We start from the raw sequence: 22420 nt of genomic DNA on the forward strand, positions 1-22420 counted from the left end.
TGTGTTTTAGTTCAGGGTGAATCCTTCACCAGTCTCTCTGATCTGTGTTTTAGTTCAGGGTGAGTCCTTCACCAGTCTCTCTGGTCTGTGTTTTAGTTCAGGGTGAGTCCTTCACCAGTCTCTCTGATCTGTGTTTTAGTTCAGGGTTGAGTCCTTCACCAGTCTCTCTGATCTGTGTTTTAGTTCAGGGTTGAGTCCTTCACCAGTCTCTCTGATCTGTGTTTTAGTTCAGGGTGAGTCCTTCACCAGTCTCTCTGATCTGTGTTTTAGTTCAGGGTTGAGTCCTTCACCAGTCTCTCTGATCTGTGTTTTAGTTCAGGGTGAGTCCTTCACCAGTCTCTCTGATCTGTGTTTTAGTTCAGGGTGAGTCCTTCACCAGTCTCTCTGATCTGTGTTTTAGTTCAGGGTGAGTCCTTCACCAGTCTCTCTGATCTGTGTTTTAGTTCAGGGTGAATCCTTCACCAGTCTCTCTGATCTGTGTTTTAGTTCAGGGTGAGTCCTTCACCAGTCTCTCTGATCTGTGTTTTAGTTCAGGGTGAGTCCTTCACCAGTCTCTCTGATCTGTGTTTTAGTTCAGGGTGAGTCCTTCACCAGTCTCTCTGATCTGTGTTTTAGTTCAGGGTGAGTCCTTCACCAGTCTCTCTGATCTGTGTTTTAGGTCAGGGTGAGTCCTTCACCAGTCTCTCTGATCTGTGTTTTAGTTCAGGGTGAGTCCTTCACCAGTCTCTCTGATCTGTGTTTTAGTTCAGGGTGAGTCCTTCACCAGTCTCTCTGATCTGTGTTTTAGTTCAGGGTGAGTCCTTCACCAGTCTCTCTGACCCAGTAGTTGTACTGTGATCTGTGTTAAAGGTACTTCATGGTACTGGTCCAGGAGATGGCTGTGAAGATTGACCAGGGATTCCTGGGAGCCATCTTGGCCCTGTTCACTCCAGCTGCTGAATCACATGTGGACAAACAGAAGGTAACTGACCTAGACACAGACACGGCCAGGGACGCAGCTAGAGTTAGGGACACAGACACATCTAGAGACCCAGCCAGGGACACGGCCAGGGACACGGCCAGGGACGCAGCTAGAGTTAGGGACACAGACACATCTAGAGACCCAGCCAGGGACACGGCCGGGGACACGGCCGGGGACACGGCCAGGGACGCGGCTAGAGTTAGGGACACAGACACATCTAGAGACCCAGCCAGGGACACGGCCAGGGACACGGCCAGGGACGCAGGTAGAGTTAGGGACACAGACACATCTAGAGACCCAGCCAGGGACACGGCCGGGGACACGGCCAGAGACACAGCTAGTGTTAGGACCACAGACACATCTAGAGACCCAGCCAGGGACACGGCCAGAGACACAGCTAGAGTTAGGGACACAGACACATCTAGAGACCCAGCCAGGGACACGGCCAGGGACACGGCCAGGGACGCGGCCAGGGACACGGCCAGGGACGCAGGTAGAGTTAGGGACACAGACACATCTAGAGACACGGCCAGGGACGCGGCCAGGGACACGGCCAGAGACACAGCTAGTGTTAGAGACACAGACACATCTAGAGACCCAGCCAGTTGCAGAACCAGACACCTGGCTCTGTTCACCCCAGCTGCTGAAACACACGTTGACCAACAGACGGTAACTACAGACACACAAGCAGATGCCTCTGAGGCGATGGTTGAAGTGGACAGAAAAGGGCGCTGGTACTCATGATAAAAGGGGGCTGGTACTCATGATAGAAGAATGGACTGTACTGTAAATGTAAACATGGGAAATACTGCCCCTGGTGTTAGAAGAAAGACATAACCAGGAAATAGGAATTTAAGGAGTTTAAACATGTCTACTTTATGTTGGAATTGCAGAGTATTAGAATAGATGCTGTAGAGGGTCCAGCAGATGGCTGTGAAGATTGACCAGGGCTTCCTAGGAGCCGTCCAGACCCTGTTACTGAAACACACATGGACAAATCACTTAACCTTCCTAGGAGCCGTCCAGACCCTGTTACTGAAACACACATGGACAAATCACTTAACCTTCCTAGGAGCCGTCCAGACCCTGTTCACCTCCGTTACTGAAACACACATGGACAAATCACTTAACCTTCCTAGGAGCCGTCCAGACCCTGTTCACCTCCGTTACTGAAACACACATGGACAAATCACTTAACCTTGTCTTTCGACCATGATCTCAAATGTCTCATCTTTCTCTCTCTCCCTCTCCCCCCCCCTCCCCCTCCCTCTCCATCTCCCTCTCTCCCCCCCCCCCCCCCTCCCTCTCTCTCTCTCCCTCTCTCCCCCTCTCTCCTCTCTCCTCTCCAGACCAAGCTGATAGAGAAGGACTTGGAGATGTTACAGGCTGAATTGATGGAGGCGTCCATGACAGACAACTCAGGCCTCAGCTTCTTTGAATACTTTCACATCTCCCCCATCAAAGTAGGAATCTCTCATTCTCTCCCTCCTTTCTCCCTCTCATCCCTTCCTCATTCTCTCTGTCCTTCCTTTCTACCTCTCATCCCCTTCTCATTCTCTCTCTCTCCCTCCTTTCTCCCTCTCATCCCTTCCTCATTCTCTCTCCTTCCTTTCTCCCTCTCATCCCTTCCTCATTCTCTCTCTCCCTCCTTTCTCCCTCTCGTCACTTCCTCATTCTCTGGCCAAGACAGAGATCACTTGTTTCTTTCCTGTCCCGTTGGTGGCTTTGTTTCTGATGTAAAATGCTCGCCAGGTTCTTATTAAAGAGTGAGTCTGGGCAGCAGGAGATGACAGTATTATTAACTAATGTTATATTCCTCTATGTCAGCCATACGCAACCGGCAGACAGCGATCCGGTACCGGACCCAGAACAGGGTCAATACGGACAACTCTGCTGTTGTAATGATAAAATGCACAAAGTGTAATTTGGTCATTTGCGAGTGCATCTTGTATTGTTCACTGACAGACCTTAGAGAGTCATGTATAACCAGTCAGAAGTGTTCCGTTGATCAACTAGCTCATGTTAGTTAGCTGGTTAGTCTAATTTACCTACCGATCTAAATCTCCTAGTCATCATGTCCAGATTACATCCCCCAGGGGTCACGACCCCCAGGGGCAACGACCTCCAGGGGTCACGACCCCCAGGGGCCACGACCTCCAGGGGTCACTAAGACATGTCAAAATGTGTAGAATTGCAGGAAATGTGCTTTAAAATGGCAAACGTTTATCATTCTCAACAAGAGGGGTGGATTAATTATTTAGTCATATCCCGGTTTACCTATTTACTTATGGCCCTGCCTACACCTAACGACTTTAAAAATATATATATTATTTGAGCAAAATGTATTGCACTTTATTTGGAACGGCAAGCCAGACAAAGCCTTCTCCAATAGTAGTGGAGGACTGGACCTTCTCCAATAGTAGTGGAGGACCTTCTCCAATAGTAGTGGAGGACCTTCTCCAATAGTAGTGGAGGACCTTCTCCAATAGTAGTGGAGGACCTTCTCCGATAGTAGTGGAGGACCTTCTCCGATAGTAGTGGAGGACCTTCTCCGATAATAGTGGAGGACCTTCTCCGATAGTAGTGGAGGACCTTCTCCGATAGTAGTGGAGGACCTTCTCCGATAGTAGTGGAGGACCTTCTCCGATAGTAGTGGAGGACCTTCTCCGATAGTAGTGGAGGACCTTCTCCGATAGTAGTGGAGGACCTTCTCCGATAGGAGTGGAGGACCTTCTCCGATAGGAGTGGAGGACCTTCTCCGATAGGAGTGGAGGACCTTCTCCGATAGGAGTGGAGGACCTTCTCCGATAGGAGTGGAGGACCTTCTCCGATAGGAGTGGAGGACCTTCTCCGATAGGAGTGGAGGACCTTCCCCGATAGGAGTGGAGGACCTTCCCCGATAGGAGTGGAGGACCTTCCCCGATAGGAGTGGAGGACCTTCCCCGATAGGAGTGGAGGACCTTCCCCGATAGGAGCGGAGGACCTTCTCCGATAGGAGCGGAGGACCTTCTCCGATAGGAGCGGAGGACCTTCTCCGATAGTAGCGGAGGACCTTCTCCGATAGTAGTGGGCTGGACCTTCTCCGATAGTAGCGGAGGGCTGGGCCTTCTCCGATAGTAGCGGAGGGCTGGGCCTTCTCCGATAGTAGCGGAGGGCTGGACCTTCTCCAATAGTAGTGGAGGACCTTCTCCAATAGTAATGGAGGACCTTCTCCGATAGTAGTGGACTGGACAACATTAGTGTTATGGTGAATAATGTTCTATTCTTCTGTTGTAGCTCCACCTCAGTCTGTCTCTGGGCTCTAGTGGAGACGAGTCTGGTCAACAGGAGATGATGACCATCCAGTCAGTCAACCTTCTGTTGAAGAGTCTTGGAGCGACACTCACCGACGTAGACGACCTCATCTTCAAGTGAGTGTGTGTGACCGTGACGATGACCGTAGATAGACGGCACAAACAGATCTGGTACCGGGCTGGTGATGATCCTCTCTCTCTCTCTGTCTCTGTCTCTCTCTCTGTCTCTGTCTCTCTCTGTTTCTCTATCTCTCTATCTCTCTATCTCTTTGTCTCTGTCTCTCTGTTTCTCTATCTCTGTCTCTCTGTCTCTCTCTCTCTCTTTCTCTCTGTCTCTGTCTCTCTCTGTTTCTCTCTCTCTCTCTGTCTCTCTCTCTGTTTCTCTCTCTGTTTCTCTCTCTGTTTCTATATCTCTCTGTCTCTCTCTCTCTGTCTCTCTGTCTCTCTCTGTCTCTCTCTCTCTCTGTCTCTCTATCTCCTTCCAGACTTGCCTACTATGAGGTGAACTACCAGTTTTACAGGACAGAGAAGCTGATGTGGGCTGTGATCAGACATTACAGTGAGCAGGTTAGTTCACGTGGTTCCTTCTCAAACTTTAAGATATAATAATATACTTTACCCTATGTGACTGTTTTATGTGGATACACTGCGATTTAAAATAATGGAGGAGAACAACGAGGCTTTATTAAACAACTTCTTGATGCAACTTATTTCCATTGTAAAAAGGACTGCCCAGTCCACCGTGTTCCTCTCTCTGTCCTCTACAGTTCCTGAAACAGATGTATGTGTTGGTGCTGGGCCTGGACGTCCTGGGGAACCCGTTCGGCCTGATCAGAGGCCTGTCTGAAGGAGTGGAGGCCTTCTTCTACGAGCCCTTCCAGGTGACTGTCACCAACATCCAGCTGTTCTCCTAGGATCACTTCCTGACACTAGAGTGGCCGGTCTGGATATCTAGATGGTTAGGCCTGTAGTGAGGATATCTAGATGGTTAGGCCTGTAGTGAGGATATCTAGATGGTTAGGTCTGTAGTGAGGATATCTAGATGGTTAGGTCTGTAGTGAGGATATCTAGATGGTTAGGCCTGTAGTGAGGATATCTAGATGGTTAGGTCTGTAGTGAGGATATCTAGATGGTTAGGCCTGTAGTGAGGATATCTAGATGGTTAGGTCTGTAGTACAGGATATCTAGATGGTTAGGTCTGTAGTGAGGATATCTAGATGGTTAGGCCTGTAGTGAGGATATCTAGATGGTTAGGTCTGTAGTGAGGATATCTAGATGGTTAGGTCTGTAGTGAGGATATCTAGATGGTTAGGCCTGTAGTGAGGATATCTAGATGGTTAGGTCTGTAGTACAGGATATCTAGATGGTTAGGCCTGTAGTGAGGATATCTAGATGGTTAGGTCTGTAGTACAGGATATCTAGATGGTTAGGTCTGTAGTGAGGATATCTAGATGGTTAGGCCTGTAGTGAGGATATCTAGATGGTTAGGTCTGTAGTGAGGATATCTAGATGGTTAGGTCTGTAGTGAGGATATCTAGATGGTTAGGTCTGTAGTACAGGATATCTAGATGGTTAGGCCTGTAGTGAGGATATCTAGATGGTTAGGCCTGTAGTACAGGATATCTAGATGGTTAGGTCTGTAGTGAGGATATCTAGATGGTTAGGTCTGTAGTGAGGATATCTAGATGGTTAGGTCTGTAGTGAGGATATCTAGATGGTTAGGCCTGTAGTACAGGATATCTAGATGGTTAGGTCTGTAGTGAGGATATCTAGATGGTTAGGTCTGTAGTACAGGATATCTAGATGGTTAGGCCTGTAGTGAGGATATCTAGATGGTTAGGTCTGTAGTGAGGATATCTAGATGGTTAGGTCTGTAGTACAGGATATCTAGATGGTTAGGCCTGTAGTGAGGATATCTAGATGGTTAGGTCTGTAGTGAGGATATCTAGATGGTTAGGTCTGTAGTGAGGATATCTAGATGGTTAGGCCTGTAGTACAGGATATCTAGATGGTTAGGTCTGTAGTACAGGATATCTAGATGGTTAGGCCTGTAGTGAGGATATCTAGATGGTTAGGTCTGTAGTGAGGATATCTAGATGGTTAGGTCTGTAGTGAGGATATCTAGATGGTTAGGTCTGTAGTGAGGATATCTAGATGGTTAGGTCTGTAGTACAGGATATCTAGATGGTTAGGTCTGTAGTACAGGATATCTAGATGGTTAGGTCTGTAGTGAGGATATCTAGATGGTTAGGCCTGTAGTGAGGATATCTAGATGGTTAGGTCTGTAGTACAGGATATCTAGATGGTTAGGCCTGTAGTACAGGATATCTAGATGGTTAGGTCTGTAGTACAGGATATCTAGATGGTTAGGCCTGTAGTGAGGATATCTAGATGGTTAGGTCTGTAGTGAGGATATCTAGATGGTTAGGTCTGTAGTGAGGATATCTAGATGGTTAGGTCTGTAGTGAGGATATCTAGATGGTTAGGTCTGTAGTGAGGATATCTAGATGGTTAGGTCTGTAGTGAGGATATCTAGATGGTTAGGCCTGTAGTGAGGATATCTAGATGGTTAGGCCTGTAGTGAGGATATCTAGATGGTTAGGTCTGTAGTGAGGATATCTAGATGGTTAGGTCTGTAGTGAGGATATCTAGATGGTTAGGTCTGTAGTACAGGATATCTAGATGGTTAGGTCTGTAGTACAGGATATCTAGATGGTTAGGTCTGTAGTGAGGATATCTAGATGGTTAGGTCTGTAGTGAGGATATCTAGATGGTTAGGTCTGTAGTGAGGATATCTAGATGGTTAGGTCTGTAGTGAGGATATCTAGATGGTTAGGTCTGTAGTGAGGATATCTAGATGGTTAGGTCTGTAGTACAGGATATCTAGATGGTTAGGTCTGTAGTGAGGATATCTAGATGGTTAGGTCTGTAGTGAGGATATCTAGATGGTTAGGTCTGTAGTGAGGATATCTAGATGGTTAGGTCTGTAGTGAGGATATCTAGATGGTTAGGCCTGTAGTACAGGATATCTAGATGGTTAGGTCTGTAGTGAGGATATCTAGATGGTTAGGCCTGTAGTGAGGATATCTAGATGGTTAGGTCTGTAGTGAGGATATCTAGATGGTTAGGCCTGTAGTGAGGATATCTAGATGGTTAGGTCTGTAGTACAGGATATCTAGATGGTTAGGTCTGTAGTGAGGATATCTAGATGGTTAGGCCTGTAGTGAGGATATCTAGATGGTTAGGTCTGTAGTACAGGATATCTAGATGGTTAGGTCTGTAGTACAGGATATCTAGATGGTTAGGTCTGTAGTGAGGATATCTAGATGGTTAGGTCTGTAGTACAGGATATCTAGATGGTTAGGTCTGTAGTGAGGATATCTAGATGGTTAGGTCTGTAGTGAGGATATCTAGATGGTTAGGTCTGTAGTACAGGATATCTAGATGGTTAGGTCTGTAGTGAGGATATCTAGATGGTTAGGCCTGTAGTGAGGATATCTAGATGGTTAGGCCTGTAGTGAGGATATCTAGATGGTTAGGTCTGTAGTGAGGATATCTAGATGGTTAGGTCTGTAGTGAGGATATCTAGATGGTTAGGTCTGTAGTGAGGATATCTAGATGGTTAGGCCTGTAGTGAGGATATCTAGATGGTTAGGTCTGTAGTGAGGATATCTAGATGGTTAGGTCTGTAGTACAGGATATCTAGATGGTTAGGTCTGTAGTACAGGATATCTAGATGGTTAGGTCTGTAGTACAGGATATCTAGATGGTTAGGTCTGTAGTGAGGATATCTAGATGGTTAGGTCTGTAGTGAGGATATCTAGATGGTTAGGTCTGTAGTGAGGATATCTAGATGGTTAGGTCTGTAGTGAGGATATCTAGATGGTTAGGCCTGTAGTGAGGATATCTAGATGGTTAGGTCTGTAGTGAGGATATCTAGATGGTTAGGTCTGTAGTGAGGATATCTAGATGGTTAGGCCTGTAGTGAGGATATCTAAATGGTTAGGCCTGTAGTGAGGATATCTAGATGGTTAGGCCTGTAGTGAGGATATCTAGATGGTTAGGCCTGTAGTACAGGATATCTAGATGGTTAGGCCTGTAGTGAGGATATCTAGATGGTTAGGTCTGTAGTGAGGATATCTAGATGGTTAGGTCTGTAGTACAGGATATCTAGATGGTTAGGTCTGTAGTACAGGATATCTAGATGGTTAGGCCTGTAGTGAGGATATCTAGATGGTTAGGCCTGTAGTGAGGATATCTAGATGGTTAGGTCTGTAGTGAGGATATCTAGATGGTTAGGCCTGTAGTGAGGATATCTAGATGGTTAGGTCTGTAGTGAGGATATCTAGATGGTTAGGCCTGTAGTGAGGATATCTAGATGGTTAGGCCTGTAGTGAGGATATCTAGATGGTTAGGTCTGTAGTGAGGATATCTAGATGGTTAGGTCTGTAGTGAGGATATCTAGATGGTTAGGCCTGTAGTGAGGATATCTAGATGGTTAGGCCTGTAGTGAGGATATCTAGATGGTTAGGCCTGTAGTGAGGATATCTAGATGGTTAGGTCTGTAGTGAGGATATCTAGATGGTTAGGTCTGTAGTGAGGATATCTAGATGGTTAGGCCTGTAGTGAGGATATCTAGATGGTTAGGTCTGTAGTGAGGATATCTAGATGGTTAGGCCTGTAGTGAGGATATCTAGATGGTTAGGCCTGTAGTGAGGATATCTAGATGGTTAGGTCTGTAGTGAGGATATCTAGATGGTTAGGTCTGTAGTGAGGATATCTAGATGGTTAGGCCTGTAGTGAGGATATCTAGATGGTTAGGCCTGTAGTACAGGATATCTAGATGGTTAGGTCTGTAGTACAGGATATCTAGATGGTTAGGTCTGTAGTACAGGATATCTAGATGGTTAGGTCTGTAGTGAGGATATCTAGATGGTTAGGTCTGTAGTGAGGATATCTAGATGGTTAGGTCTGTAGTGAGGATATCTAGATGGTTAGGCCTGTAGTACAGGATATCTAGATGGTTAGGTCTGTAGTACAGGATATCTAGATGGTTAGGTCTGTAGTGAGGATATCTAGATGGTTAGGTCTGTAGTGAGGATATCTAGATGGTTAGGTCTGTAGTGAGGATATCTAGATGGTTAGGTCTGTAGTGAGGATATCTAGATGGTTAGGTCTGTAGTACAGGATATCTAGATGGTTAGGCCTGTAGTGAGGATATCTAGATGGTTAGGCCTGTAGTGAGGATATCTAGATGGTTAGGCCTGTAGTGAGGATATCTAGATGGTTAGGCCTGTAGTACAGGATATCTAGATGGTTAGGTCTGTAGTGAGGATATCTAGATGGTTAGGCCTGTAGTACAGGATATCTAGATGGTTAGGTCTGTAGTGAGGATATCTAGATGGTTAGGCCTGTAGTACAGGATATCTAGATGGTTAGGCCTGTAGTGAGGATATCTAGATGGTTAGGTCTGTAGTGAGGATATCTAGATGGTTAGGCCTGTAGTGAGGATATCTAGATGGTTAGGTCTGTAGTGAGGATATCTAGATGGTTAGGTCTGTAGTGAGGATATCTAGATGGTTAGGTCTATAGTACAGGATATCTAGATGGTTAGGTCTGTAGTGAGGATATCTAGATGGTTAGGCCTGTAGTGAGGATATCTAGATGGTTAGGTCTGTAGTACAGGATATCTAGATGGTTAGGCCTGTAGTGAGGATATCTAGATGGTTAGGCCTGTAGTGAGGATATCTAGATGGTTAGGTCTGTAGTGAGGATATCTAGATGGTTAGGTCTGTAGTGAGGATATCTAGATGGTTAGGTCTGTAGTACAGGATATCTAGATGGTTAGGTCTGTAGTGAGGATATCTAGATGGTTAGGTCTGTAGTGAGGATATCTAGATGGTTAGGCCTGTAGTACAGGATATCTAGATGGTTAGGTCTGTAGTACAGGATATCTAGATGGTTAGGTCTGTAGTGAGGATATCTAGATGGTTAGGCCTGTAGTGAGGATATCTAGATGGTTAGGCCTGTAGTGAGGATATCTAGATGGTTAGGTCTGTAGTACAGGATATCTAGATGGTTAGGTCTGTAGTGAGGATATCTAGATGGTTAGGCCTGTAGTGAGGATATCTAGATGGTTAGGTCTGTAGTGAGGATATCTAGATGGTTAGGTCTGTAGTGAGGATATCTAGATGGTTAGGCCTGTAGTGAGGATATCTAGATGGTTAGGCCTGTAGTGAGGATATCTAGATGGTTAGGCCTGTAGTGAGGATATCTAGATGGTTAGGCCTGTAGTACAGGATATCTAGATGGTTAGGTCTGTAGTACAGGATATCTAGATGGTTAGGTCTGTAGTGAGGATATCTAGATGGTTAGGCCTGTAGTGAGGATATCTAGATGGTTAGGTCTGTAGTGAGGATATCTAGATGGTTAGGCCTGTAGTGAGGATATCTAGATGGTTAGGCCTGTAGTGAGGATATCTAGATGGTTAGGCCTGTAGTACAGGATATCTAGATGGTTAGGTCTGTAGTGAGGATATCTAGATGGTTAGGTCTGTAGTGTTCAACAGCAGTACGACTGTAGTGACTCCTGACAGTCCTTGGTGGTGTTGTGTCGTAGGGAGCTGTTCAGGGACCCGAGGAGTTTGCTGAGGGCTTCGTGATCGGAGTACGCAGTCTACTGGGTCACACCGTCGGTAAGCGTGTGTGTGTGTGTGTGTGTGTGTGTGTGTGTGTGTGTGTGTGTGTGTGTGTGTGTGTGTGTGTGTGTGTGTGTGTGTGTGTACTCTTGTGTGTTTACCACAGGAGGTTGGTGACACCTTAATTAGGGAGGACGGGCTCGTGGTAATGACTGGAGCGGAATCAGTGGAACGGTACCAAATCCATCTAACTCGAGGTTTCCATGTGTTTGATGCCGTTCCATTCGCTCCGTTCTGGACGTCATTATGAGCCGTCCTCCCCTCAGCAGCCCCCGCTGGTGTGTACAAATATGTGTACGTCTACAGTGAGTTTTGTGTATCTCTGAATGTCTTCTCTCTCCTCCCCCACTAGGTGGTGCTGCAGGCATGGTGTCTCGTATTACAGGGTCAGTGGGTAAAGGACTGGCTGCCATCACCATGGATAAAGAGTACCAGCAAAAAAGACGAGAGGAGATGAACAGACCACCTAAAGACTTTGGAGAGAGTCTGGCCAAGGGAGGCATGGGATTCTTTAAGGTACCACTGTAGTCGTCTAATAACAGACTGTCTTTAAGGTACCACTGTAGTCATCTAATAACAGACTGTCTTTAAGGTACCACTGTAGTACTATCATCTAATAACAGACTGTCTTTAAGGTACCACTGTAGTACTATCATCTAATAACAGACTGTCTTTAAGGTACCACTGTAGTCATCTAATAACAGACTGTCTTTAAGGTACCACTGTAGTCATCTAATAACAGACTGTCTTTAAGGTAGTACTCTGATCATTTAATAAGACACTTAATCCAGAGACCCTTAGTGAACCACTCAATTCCGATTTAAAGTAATTCATATAGAAAATATACGAGGAGAATTGTGATTTCAGTTTACTTCCTAAACCGACTGAATTAACTTGGACTTGACCACAACGCTGCAGGGAACACATGTTCGTTTTGTATGTCGCCCGTGTGGGAAAACACACCCTCCAACTGTGGGGGTCGAAAGCACATGTTCCAATATTGTCCTTGGTGATGAGTCAGGGGAGTTTTAAGGCCCTGTGTTGAATATTAAACTGATGATTCAACAACACATGACACGAGCAGCATCCCAAATGGCACCCCTATTCCCTATGTAGTGCACTACTTTCGACCGGGGCCCTATAGGGCTATATAGGAACTAGGGGGCCATTTTGGGAAGCATCCGTGTGGTTGCCTACAGCACGACCTTGACATTATAGTACAGGAGGTCATTACACTGCATGATGGGCATTTTAATGTATATTGCATTTTGCAGGCGTGGGGTTTAAATCAATAGATTTAACATTACAGATAGAACATGGGGGGGGGGGACTGCTCATGTAATTCTACCTATTGGTTCAGGACCTAAAGTAGTGTCATCTACCTCTATTGATTCAGGACCTAAAGTAGTGTCATCTACCTCTATTGGTTCAGGACCTAAAGTAGTGTCATCTACCTCTATTGGTTCAGGACCTAAAGTAGTGTCATCTACCTCTATTGGTTCAGGACCTAAAGTAGTGTCATCTACCTCTATTGGTTCAGGACCTAAAGTAGTGTCATCTACCTCTATTGGTTCAGGACCTAAAGTAGTGTCATCTACCTCTATTGATTCAGGACCTAAAGTAGTGTCATCTACCTGTTGATTCAGGACCTAAAGTAGTGTCATCTACCTCTATTGGTTCAGGACCTAAAGTAGTGTCATCTACCTGTTGATTCAGGACCTAAAGTAGTGTTATCTACCTCTATTGGTTCAGGACCTAAAGTAGTGTCATCTACCTCTATTGGTTCAGGACCTAAAGTAGTGTCATCTACCTCTATTGGTTCAGGACCTAAAGTAGTGTCATCTACCTCTATTGGTTCAGGACCTAAAGTAGTGTCATCTACCTCTATTGGTTCAGGACCTAAACTAGTGTCATCTACCTCTATTGGTTCAGGACCTAAAGTAGTGTCATCTACCTCTATTGGTTCAGGACCTAAAGTAGTGTCATCTACCTCTATTGGTTCAGGACCTAAAGTAGTGTCATCTACCTCTATTGGTTCAGGACCTAAAGTAGTGTCATCTACCTCTATTGATACAGGACCTAAAGTAGTGTCATCTACCTCTATTGGTTCAGGACCTAAAGTAGTGTCATCTACCTCTATTGGTTCAGGACCTAAACTAGTGTCATCTACCTCTATTGGTTCAGGACCTAAAGTAGTGTCATCTACCTCTATTGGTTCAGGACCTAAAGTAGTGTTATCTACCTCTATTGGTTCAGGACCTAAAGTAGTGTCATCTACCTCTATTGGTTCAGGACCTAAAGTAGTGTCATCTACCTCTGTTGATTCAGGACCTAAAGTAGTGTCATCTACCTCTATTGATTCAGGACCTAAAGTAGTGTCATCTACCTCTATTGATTCAGGACCTAAAGTAGTGTTATCTACCTCTATTGGTTCAGGACCTAAAGTAGTGTCATCTACCTCTATTGATTCAGGACCTAAAGTAGTGTCATCTACCTCTATTGATTCAGGACCTAAAGTAGTGTTATCTACCTCTATTGGTTCAGGACCTAAAGTAGTGTCATCTACCTCTATTGGTTCAGGACCTAAAGTAGTGTCATCTACCTCTATTGGTTCAGGACCTAAAGTAGTGTCATCTACCTCTATTGGTTCAGGACCTAAAGTAGTGTCATCTACCTCTATTGGTTCAGGACCTAAACTAGTGTCATCTACCTCTATTGGTTCAGGACCTAAAGTAGTGTCATCTACCTCTATTGGTTCAGGACCTAAAGTAGTGTCATCTACCTCTATTGGTTCAGGACCTAAAGTAGTGTCATCTACCTCTATTGGTTCAGGACCTAAAGTAGTGTCATCTACCTCTATTGATACAGGACCTAAAGTAGTGTCATCTACCTCTATTGGTTCAGGACCTAAAGTAGTGTCATCTACCTCTATTGGTTCAGGACCTAAACTAGTGTCATCTACCTCTATTGGTTCAGGACCTAAAGTAGTGTCATCTACCTCTATTGGTTCAGGACCTAAAGTAGTGTTATCTACCTCTATTGGTTCAGGACCTAAAGTAGTGTCATCTACCTCTATTGGTTCAGGACCTAAAGTAGTGTCATCTACCTCTGTTGATTCAGGACCTAAAGTAGTGTCATCTACCTCTATTGATTCAGGACCTAAAGTAGTGTCATCTACCTCTATTGATTCAGGACCTAAAGTAGTGTTATCTACCTCTATTGGTTCAGGACCTAAAGTAGTGTCATCTACCTCTGTTGATTCAGGACCTAAAGTAGTGTCATCTACCTCTGTTGATTCAGGACCTAAAGTAGTGTCATCTACCTCTATTGATTCAGGACCTAAAGTAGTGTCATCTACCTGTTGATACAGGACCTAAAGTAGTGTCATCTACCTCTATTGGTTCAGGACCTAAAGTAGTGTCATCTACCTGTTGATTCAGGACCTAAAGTAGTGTCATCTACCTCTATTGATACAGGACCTAAAGTAGTGTTATCTACCTCTATTGATTCAGGACCTAAAGTAGTGTCATCTACCTCTATTGATTCAGGACCTAAAGTAGTGTCATCTACCTGTTGATTCAGGACCTAAAGTAGTGTCATCGTCACTTGTCTTCTGTCCTGGGTCCTCCTTTAGCAGTCATGATAAGGCCAAGTCATGATAAAGTCATGATAAGGCCAAGCTTTTCAAAACACAACAAATGAACCCTCTTCATTCAGGACAATAATGTTAAATGTAATTTCCTCCCGAACAGAGTGGTTTTCAAGAGGTTGTTCTTTCCTGTTATTCTTGAATAGACCTTTGTGTTGGATACAATGGAGCCCTGATGGTCCTCTCTCTCTCTCTGTCTCTGTCTCTCTCTCTGTCTCTGTCTCTGTCTCTGTCTCTCTCTCTCTCTCTCTCTCTCTGTCTCTGTCTCTGTCTCTGTCTCTGTCTCTGTCTCTCTCTCTCTCTGTCTCTGTCTCTGTCTCTCTCTGTCTCTGTCTCTCTCTCTGTCTCTGTCTCTCTCTCTGTCTCTGTCTCTGTCTCTGTCTCTGTCTCTCTCTCTCTCTGTCTCTGTCTCTGTCTCTCTCTCTGTCTCTGTCTCTCTCTGTCTCTGTGTCTCTCTCTCTGTCTCTCTCTCTCTCGCTCTCTCCCCCCTCTCTCTTTGTCTCTCTCTCTGTCTCTCTCTGTCGCTCTCTCTCTCTGTCTCTCTCCCTGTCTCTCTCCCTGTCTCTCTCTCTCTCTCTCTCCTCTCTCTCTCTCTCTCTGTCTCTGTCTCTCTCTCCTCTCTCTCTCTCTCTCTCCTCTTTCTCTCTTTCTCTCTCTGTAGGGGGTCGTTGGTGGGGTAACAGGCATCGTCACCAAACCTGTAGAAGGTATGTTTATTCACAACGCTCTGACCTGTCGCTGAACTCTTCTTCCGTTCACTGGAGAGAAAACAACATGTCTCTCATCACACATAAATGTTCAATAGATATTTCCTTTCCAATTTTGTAGGAAACAGAAGTTTGGCTCAACTCTTCAAAGATTTGGAGAATATATAGAATGTACACCGAGTGTACAAAACATTATGAACACCTGCTCTTTCCGTGACATAGACTGACCTGGTGAATCCAGGTGAAAGACATGATCCCTTATTGATGTCATTTGTTAAATCCACTTCAATCAGTGTAGATGAAAGGGGAGGAGACCGATTTTGAATAAATATCTTCAAGCCTCGAAACAATTGAGACATGAGTTGTGTATGTGTGTCATTCAGAGTGTGAATGGGCAAGAATGGGGTATGGTAGTAGGTGCCAGGCGCACCGGTTTGTGTCAAGAACTGCAACGCTGCTGGGTTTTTGACGCTCAACAGTTTCCTGTGTGTATCAAGAATGGTCCACCACCCAATGGACATCCAGCCAACTTGACACAACTGTGGGAGGCATTGGAGTCAGCATGGACCAGCATCCCTGTGGAGTCAACATGGGCCAGCATCCCTGTGGAGTCAACATGGACCAGCATCCCTGTGGAGTCAACATGGGCCAGCATCCCTGTGGAGTCAACATGGGCCAGCATCCCTGTGGAGTCAACATGGGCCAGCATCCCTGTGGAGTCAACATGGGCCAGCATCCCTGTGGAGTCAACATGGACCAGCATCCCTGTGGAGTCAACATGGGCCAGCATCCCTGTGGAGTCAACATGGGCCAGCATCCCTGTGGAGTCAACATGGACCAGCATCCCTGTGGAGTCAACATGGGCCAGCATCCCTGTGGAGTCAACATGGACCAGCATCCCTGTGGAGTCAACATGGGCCAGCATCCCTGTGGAGTCAACATGGGCCAGCATCCCTGTGGAGTTAACATGGGCCAGCATCCCTGTGGAGTCAACATGGGCCAGCATCCCTGTGGAGTCAACATGGGCCAGCGTCCCTGTGGAACGCTTTCTACACCTTGTAGATTAGATTTGAGTTAAGATCTCAAATAGCCGTCGCCAACGGTGACAGCTGGTCTTACTGGGGTCCGACACATAACGAAAAATACATTGCAGACAGGAGACTTTACAATTTCCATACAGTGCATTCTGGAAATGTATTCAGACCCATTGACTTTTTCCACATTTTGTTACGTTACAGACTTGTTCTAAAATGGATTAAATGTATTCTTTCTCGCCCTCGTCAATCAACACACATAATGACGTCACAATACCACATAATGACATCACAATACCACATAATGACATCACAATACCACATAATGACAAAGCAACAACAGGTTGTTAGAAATTTTTGCAAATGTTTGCTCCTCAGACCAACAAATATTTTTAATATCATCCACATAAGAGTCACAGCAAAATATTTTGTATGATCTCTTATGCACTATTTTAGGCCCAACTTTTGGAACTTTATCTTTCCTTGAATATATATTACTATTATATATAATATATAATATATATAATATATAATATAATATATATATATAATATAATATATATAATATATTACTATATATTACTATATACTACTATTACTATACCACTATATTGTGATCACTGCATCCAATGGGTACGGATACAGCTTTCGAACACAGGTCTATGGTTTTAGTAAAAATGTGATCAATACATGTGGATGATCTTGTTCCTGTAGTGTTTGTAAACACCCTGGTAGGTTGATTAATAACCCGAACCAGATTACAGGCACCGATTACAGTGAGAAGCTTCCTCTTGAGCAGACAGCTTGATGAAAACCAGTCAATATTCAGGTCCTCAAGAAAGTAGACCTCTCTGTTTACATCACACACACTATCAAGCATTTCACACATATTATTTAGCTACTGACTGTTAGCACTTGGTGGCCTATAGCAGCCACAACACTTCAATAACACTTGACATAAGATCTTCTCTAAGCATTACGGAGGGGGTTGTAAATCAATATTAGGAAGGTGTTCTTAATGTTTTGATCACTCAGCGTATGCTGAACATGTCATTACTATATTTCCAGTGTAGGTGGCTTTGTGTGTTAACCTTTTCGAAACCAGAGGTCTAACTCTTGTTTTATTCTCTGTCTCTCTATCGCCCCCCCCCCCCCCCCCCCCCCCCCCCCTCAGGGGCCAAGAAGGAGGGCGCGGCAGGGTTCTTCAAGGGCATAGGGAAGGGTCTGGTGGGGGTGGTGGCCAGGCCGACAGGGGGCATCGTAGACATGGCCTCCAGCACCTTCCACGGCATACAGAGGTTAGTAGAGACGAATACAGGACACTACAGAGGTAGTAGACACGAATACAGGACACTACAGAGGTAGTAGAGAGACACAGGACACTACAGAGGTTAGTAGAGACGAATACAGGACACTACAGAGGTTAGTAGACACGAATACAGGACACTACAGAGGTAGTAGAGAGACACAGGACACTACAGAGGTTAGTAGAGAGACACAGGACACTACAGAGGTTAGTAGAGACAAATACACTACACTACAGAGGTAGTAGAGAGACACAGGACACTACAGAGGTTAGTAGAGACAAATACACTACACTACAGAGGTAGTAGAGAGACACAGGACACTACAGAGGTTAGTAGAGACAAATACACTACACTACAGAGGTAGTAGAGAGACACAGGACACTACAGAGGTTAGTAGAGAGACACAGGACACTACAGAGGTTAGTAGAGACAAATACACTACACTACAGAGGTAGTAGAGAGACACAGGACACTACAGAGGTTAGTAGAGACAAATACACTACACAACAGAGGTAGTAGAGAGACACAGGACACTACAGAGGTTAGTAGAGACGAATACAGGACACTACAGAGGTTAGAAGAGAGACACAGGACACTACAGAGGTTAGTAGAGAGACACAGGACACTACAGAGGTTAGTAGAGAGACACAGGACACTACAGAGGTTAGTAGAGAGACACAGGACACTACGGAGGTTAGTAGAGACGGGACACTACGGAGGTTAGTAGAGAGACACAGGACACTACATAAGTTTGTAGAGAGACACAGGACACTACAGAGGTTAGTAGAGAGACACAGGACACTACAGAGGTTAGTAGAGAGACACAGGACACTACAGAGGTTAGTAGAGAGACACAGGACACTACAGAGGTTAGTAGAGAGACACAGGACACTACAGAGGTTAGTAGAGAGACACAGGACACTACAGAGGTTAGTAGAGAGACACAGGACACTACAGAGGTTAGTAGAGAGACACAGGACACTACAGAGGTTAGTAGAGAGACACGGGACACTACAGAGGTTAGTAGAGAGACAAAGGACACTACAGAGGTTAGTAGAGAGACACAGGACACTACAGAGGTTAGTAGAGAGACACAGGACACTACAGAGGTTAGTAGAGAGACACAGGACACTGCAGAGGTTAGTAGAGAGACACAGGACACTACAGAGGTTAGTAGAGAGACACGGGACACTACAGAGGTTAGTAGAGAGACACGGGACACTACAGCTGTTAGTAGAGAGACACGGGACACTACAGAGGTTATTGTGATTTTATTTGGAATGCTTTGTTTAATGTGGTATTGTGTAACGTTATGTTTGTCTCTGTCTGCCAGTCATAACCATGTTTGTCTCTGTCTGCCAGTCATAACCATGTTTCTCTCTGTCTGCCAGTCATAACCATGTTTGTCTCTGTCTGCCAGTCATAACCATGTTTCTCTCTGTCTGCCGGTCATAACCATGTTTGTCTCTGTCTGCCAGTCATAACCATGTTTCTCTCTGTCTGCCAGTCATAACCATGTTTCTCTCTGTCTGCCGGTCATAACCATGTTTGTCACTGTCTGCCAGTCATAACCATGTTTCTCTCTGTCTGCCAGTCATAACCATGTTTCTCTCTGTCTGCCGGTCATAACCATGTTTGTCACTGTCTGCCAGTCATAACCATGTTTCTCTCTGTCTGCCAGTCATAACCATGTTTGTCTCTGTCTGCCGGTCATAACCATGTTTCTCTCTGTCTGCCGGTCATAACCATGTTTGTCTCTGTCTGCCAGTCATAACCATGTTTGTCTCTGTCTGCCGGTCATAACCATGTTTCTCTCTGTCTGCCAGTCATAACCATGTTTGTCTCTGTCTGCCGGTCATAACCATGTTTCTCTCTGTCTGCCAGTCATAACCATGTTTGTCACTGTCTGCCAGTCATAACCATGTTTCTCTCTGTCTGCCAGTCATAACCATGTTTGTCTCTGTCTGCCGGTCATAACCATGTTTGTCACTGTCTGCCAGTCATAACCATGTTTCTCTCTGTCTGCCAGTCATAACCATGTTTCTCTCTGTCTGCCAGTCATAACCATGTTTCTCTCTGTCTGCCGGTCATAACCATGTTTGGTGCTTTATGTTCTGTACATTATAATTCTGTGAGCTGACTAATTTTGTTAACTGTTCTGTTGTCATTTTGTTTTCTCATAAGTTAATTCCTTGGAGATGTTGTTTTGGTCTTTCTGTTGAGTGAGTATTTGGTGAGATGTGGGAAAGCTGGGGTTTGGCACTCTGGGGGAGGGGTTTGTGACTCTAGGGGAGGGGTTTGAGACTATAGGGGAGGGGGTTGGGACTATGGGAGGGGTTTGGGACTCTAGGGGAGGGGTTTGGGACTATGGGAGGGGTTTAGGACTATGGGAGGGGTTTGGGACTATGGGAGGGGTTTGGGACTATATGGGAGGGGTTTGGGACTCTGGGAGGGGTTTGGGACTCTGGGAGGGGTTTGGGACTCTGGGGGAGGGGGTTTGGGACTCTAGGGGAGGGGTTTGGGACTCTAGGGGAGGGGTTTGGGACTCTGGGGGAGGGGTTTGGGACTCTGGGGGAGGGGTTTGGGACTATAGGGGAGGGGTTTGGGACTATAGGGGAGGGGTTTGGGACTATAGGGGAGGGGTTTGGGACTCTAGGGGAGGGTTTGGGACTCTAGGGGGGGGTTTGGGACTCTAGGGGAGGGGTTTGGGACTCTAGGGGGGGGTTTGGGACTCTGGGGGAGGGGTTTGGGACTCTGGGGGAGGGGTTTGGGACTCTGGGGGAGGGGTTTGGGACTCTGGGAGGGGTTTGGGACTATAGGGGAGGGGTTTGTCTGGCATGGAGGGTTAGTTGTCTTTCTCATAGATCAGATTGTCTGTCAGAGAGGTAAGTGACTGCATGGTGTTAAAGTAGTTATTATGCTATTATAACATGCTGTTTCAAAGGAAATGATTGGTTAACGCTCAACATTTAACCCCCCCCCCCCCCCCCTCCATCGTTGTTAACACTGCTTCTGACCTGACTCCTCCCCCTGCTCCATGCTGCAGCATCGTGAGGTCCAACAGACTAAATCCCTGAGGACTGAACAGCCTGGGAGAGAGCAACACTAGATACTGTAAAGCTCTTAAAGATTAGAGCTGGCAGAGAGCAAGACTAGATTGTTACCGTAAAGCTCTTAAAGATTAGAGCTGGGAGAGAGCAAGACTAGATTGTTACCGTAAAGCTCTTAAAGATCAGAGCTGGCAGAGAGCAAGACTAGATTGTTACCGTAAAGCTCTTAAAGATTAGAGCTGGGAGAGAGAGCAAGACTAGATTGTTACCGTAAAGCTCTTAAAGATTAGAGCTGGGAGAGAGAGCAAGACTAGATTGTTACCGTAAAGCTCTTAAAGATTAGAGCTGGCAGAGAGCAAGACTAGATTGTTACCGTAAAGCTCTTAAAGATTAGAGCTGGGAGAGAGCAAGACTAGATTGTTACCGTAAAGCTCTTAAAGATTAGAGCTGGCAGAGAGCAAGACTAGATTGTTACCGTAAAGCTCTTAAAGATTAGAGCTGGGAGAGAGCAAGACTAGATTGTTACCGTAAAGCTCTTAAAGATTGGAGCTGGCAGAGAGCAAGACTAGATTGTTACTGTAAAGCTCTTAAAGATCAGAGCTGGCAGAGAGCAACACTAGATTGTTACCGTAAAGCTCTCAAAGATTAGAGCTGGCAGAGAGCAAGACTAGATTGTTACCGTAAAGCTCTTAAAGATTAGAGCTGGCAGAGAGCAAGACTAGATTGTTACCGTAAAGCTCTTAAAGATCAGAGCTGCTGTTCTCAGCAGGTCGTTCTGTAACTCAGTAACTCGACATCACATTGGTTTCCAAACTGCAGTTAGACAAACAGACACACACAGACTCTTCCTTTGTCAGATCCGCTAATAGAAGTTACGCTCAAGCCCCTCCTCCCACCTGTTCTCTCCTTTGGGATTGGCCGACTGCACGAGCGCACGACCACTGCCATGCAAAGATTGGCGGTTTGGCAACGTTTTTTGTTGCAAAAAAAACAAACAAAAAAACAACATAATATCCACATAATGTCAGGAACCCAAGATGTATTGGCCCCGGGGGCTCCAGGTCTGTGATAGACTGATGGCCCCGGGGGCTCCAGGTCTGTGGTAGACTGATGGCCCCGGGGGCTCCAGGTCTGTGGTAGACTGATGGCCCCGGGGGCTCCAGGTCTGTGGTAGACTGATGGCCCCGGGGGCTCCAGGTCTGATAGACTGATGGCTCCGGGGGCTCCAGGTCTGTGATAGACTGATGGCCCCGGGGGCTCCAGGTCTGTGGTAGACTGATGGCCCCGGGGGCTCCAGGTCTGTGGTAGACTGATGGCCCCGGGGGCTCCAGGTCTGTGGTAGACTGATGGCCCCGGGGGCTCCAGGTCTGATAGACTGATGGCCCCGGGGGCTCCAGGTCTGTGATAGACTGATGGCCCCGGGGGCTCCAGGTCTGTGGTAGACTGATGGCCCCAGGGGCTCCAGGTCTGTGATAGACTGATGGCCCCGGGGGCTCCAGGTCTGTGATAGACTGATGGCCCCGGGGGCTCCAGGTCTGTGGTAGACTGATGGCCCCGGGGGCTCCAGGTCTGTGGTAGACTGATGGCCCCGGGGGCTCCAGGTCTGTGGTAGACTGTGGCCCCGGGGGCTCCAGGTCTGTGATAGACTGATGGCCCCGGGGGCTCCAGGTCTGTGATAGACTGATGTAATGCATTGCAGAGTGGAATGGCGTTTTGGGGGAA

The 22420-nt window shown here is 46.0% G+C and overlaps 1 protein-coding gene across 1 annotated transcript in view; it reads left to right on the forward strand.

Annotated features, from left to right (window-relative positions):
• The window catches only part of LOC120024761 (vacuolar protein sorting-associated protein 13C-like), a 190907-nt gene that overhangs the window by 156242 nt on the left and 12245 nt on the right, over positions 1-22420 (forward strand). The window contains exons 53-61 of the mRNA XM_038969047.1: positions 850-961; positions 2311-2424; positions 4238-4371; positions 4740-4821; positions 5022-5135; positions 10873-10948; positions 11304-11467; positions 15262-15307; positions 17516-17639. Of these exons, the coding sequence (XP_038824975.1) occupies positions 850-961; positions 2311-2424; positions 4238-4371; positions 4740-4821; positions 5022-5135; positions 10873-10948; positions 11304-11467; positions 15262-15307; positions 17516-17639 (966 nt within the window). The remainder of the gene's footprint in view (positions 1-849; positions 962-2310; positions 2425-4237; positions 4372-4739; positions 4822-5021; positions 5136-10872; positions 10949-11303; positions 11468-15261; positions 15308-17515; positions 17640-22420) is intronic.

The sequence above is a fragment of the Salvelinus namaycush genome, chromosome 30, assembly GCF_016432855.1.
Source record: "Salvelinus namaycush isolate Seneca chromosome 30, SaNama_1.0, whole genome shotgun sequence".
Taxonomy (NCBI): domain Eukaryota; kingdom Metazoa; phylum Chordata; class Actinopteri; order Salmoniformes; family Salmonidae; genus Salvelinus; species Salvelinus namaycush.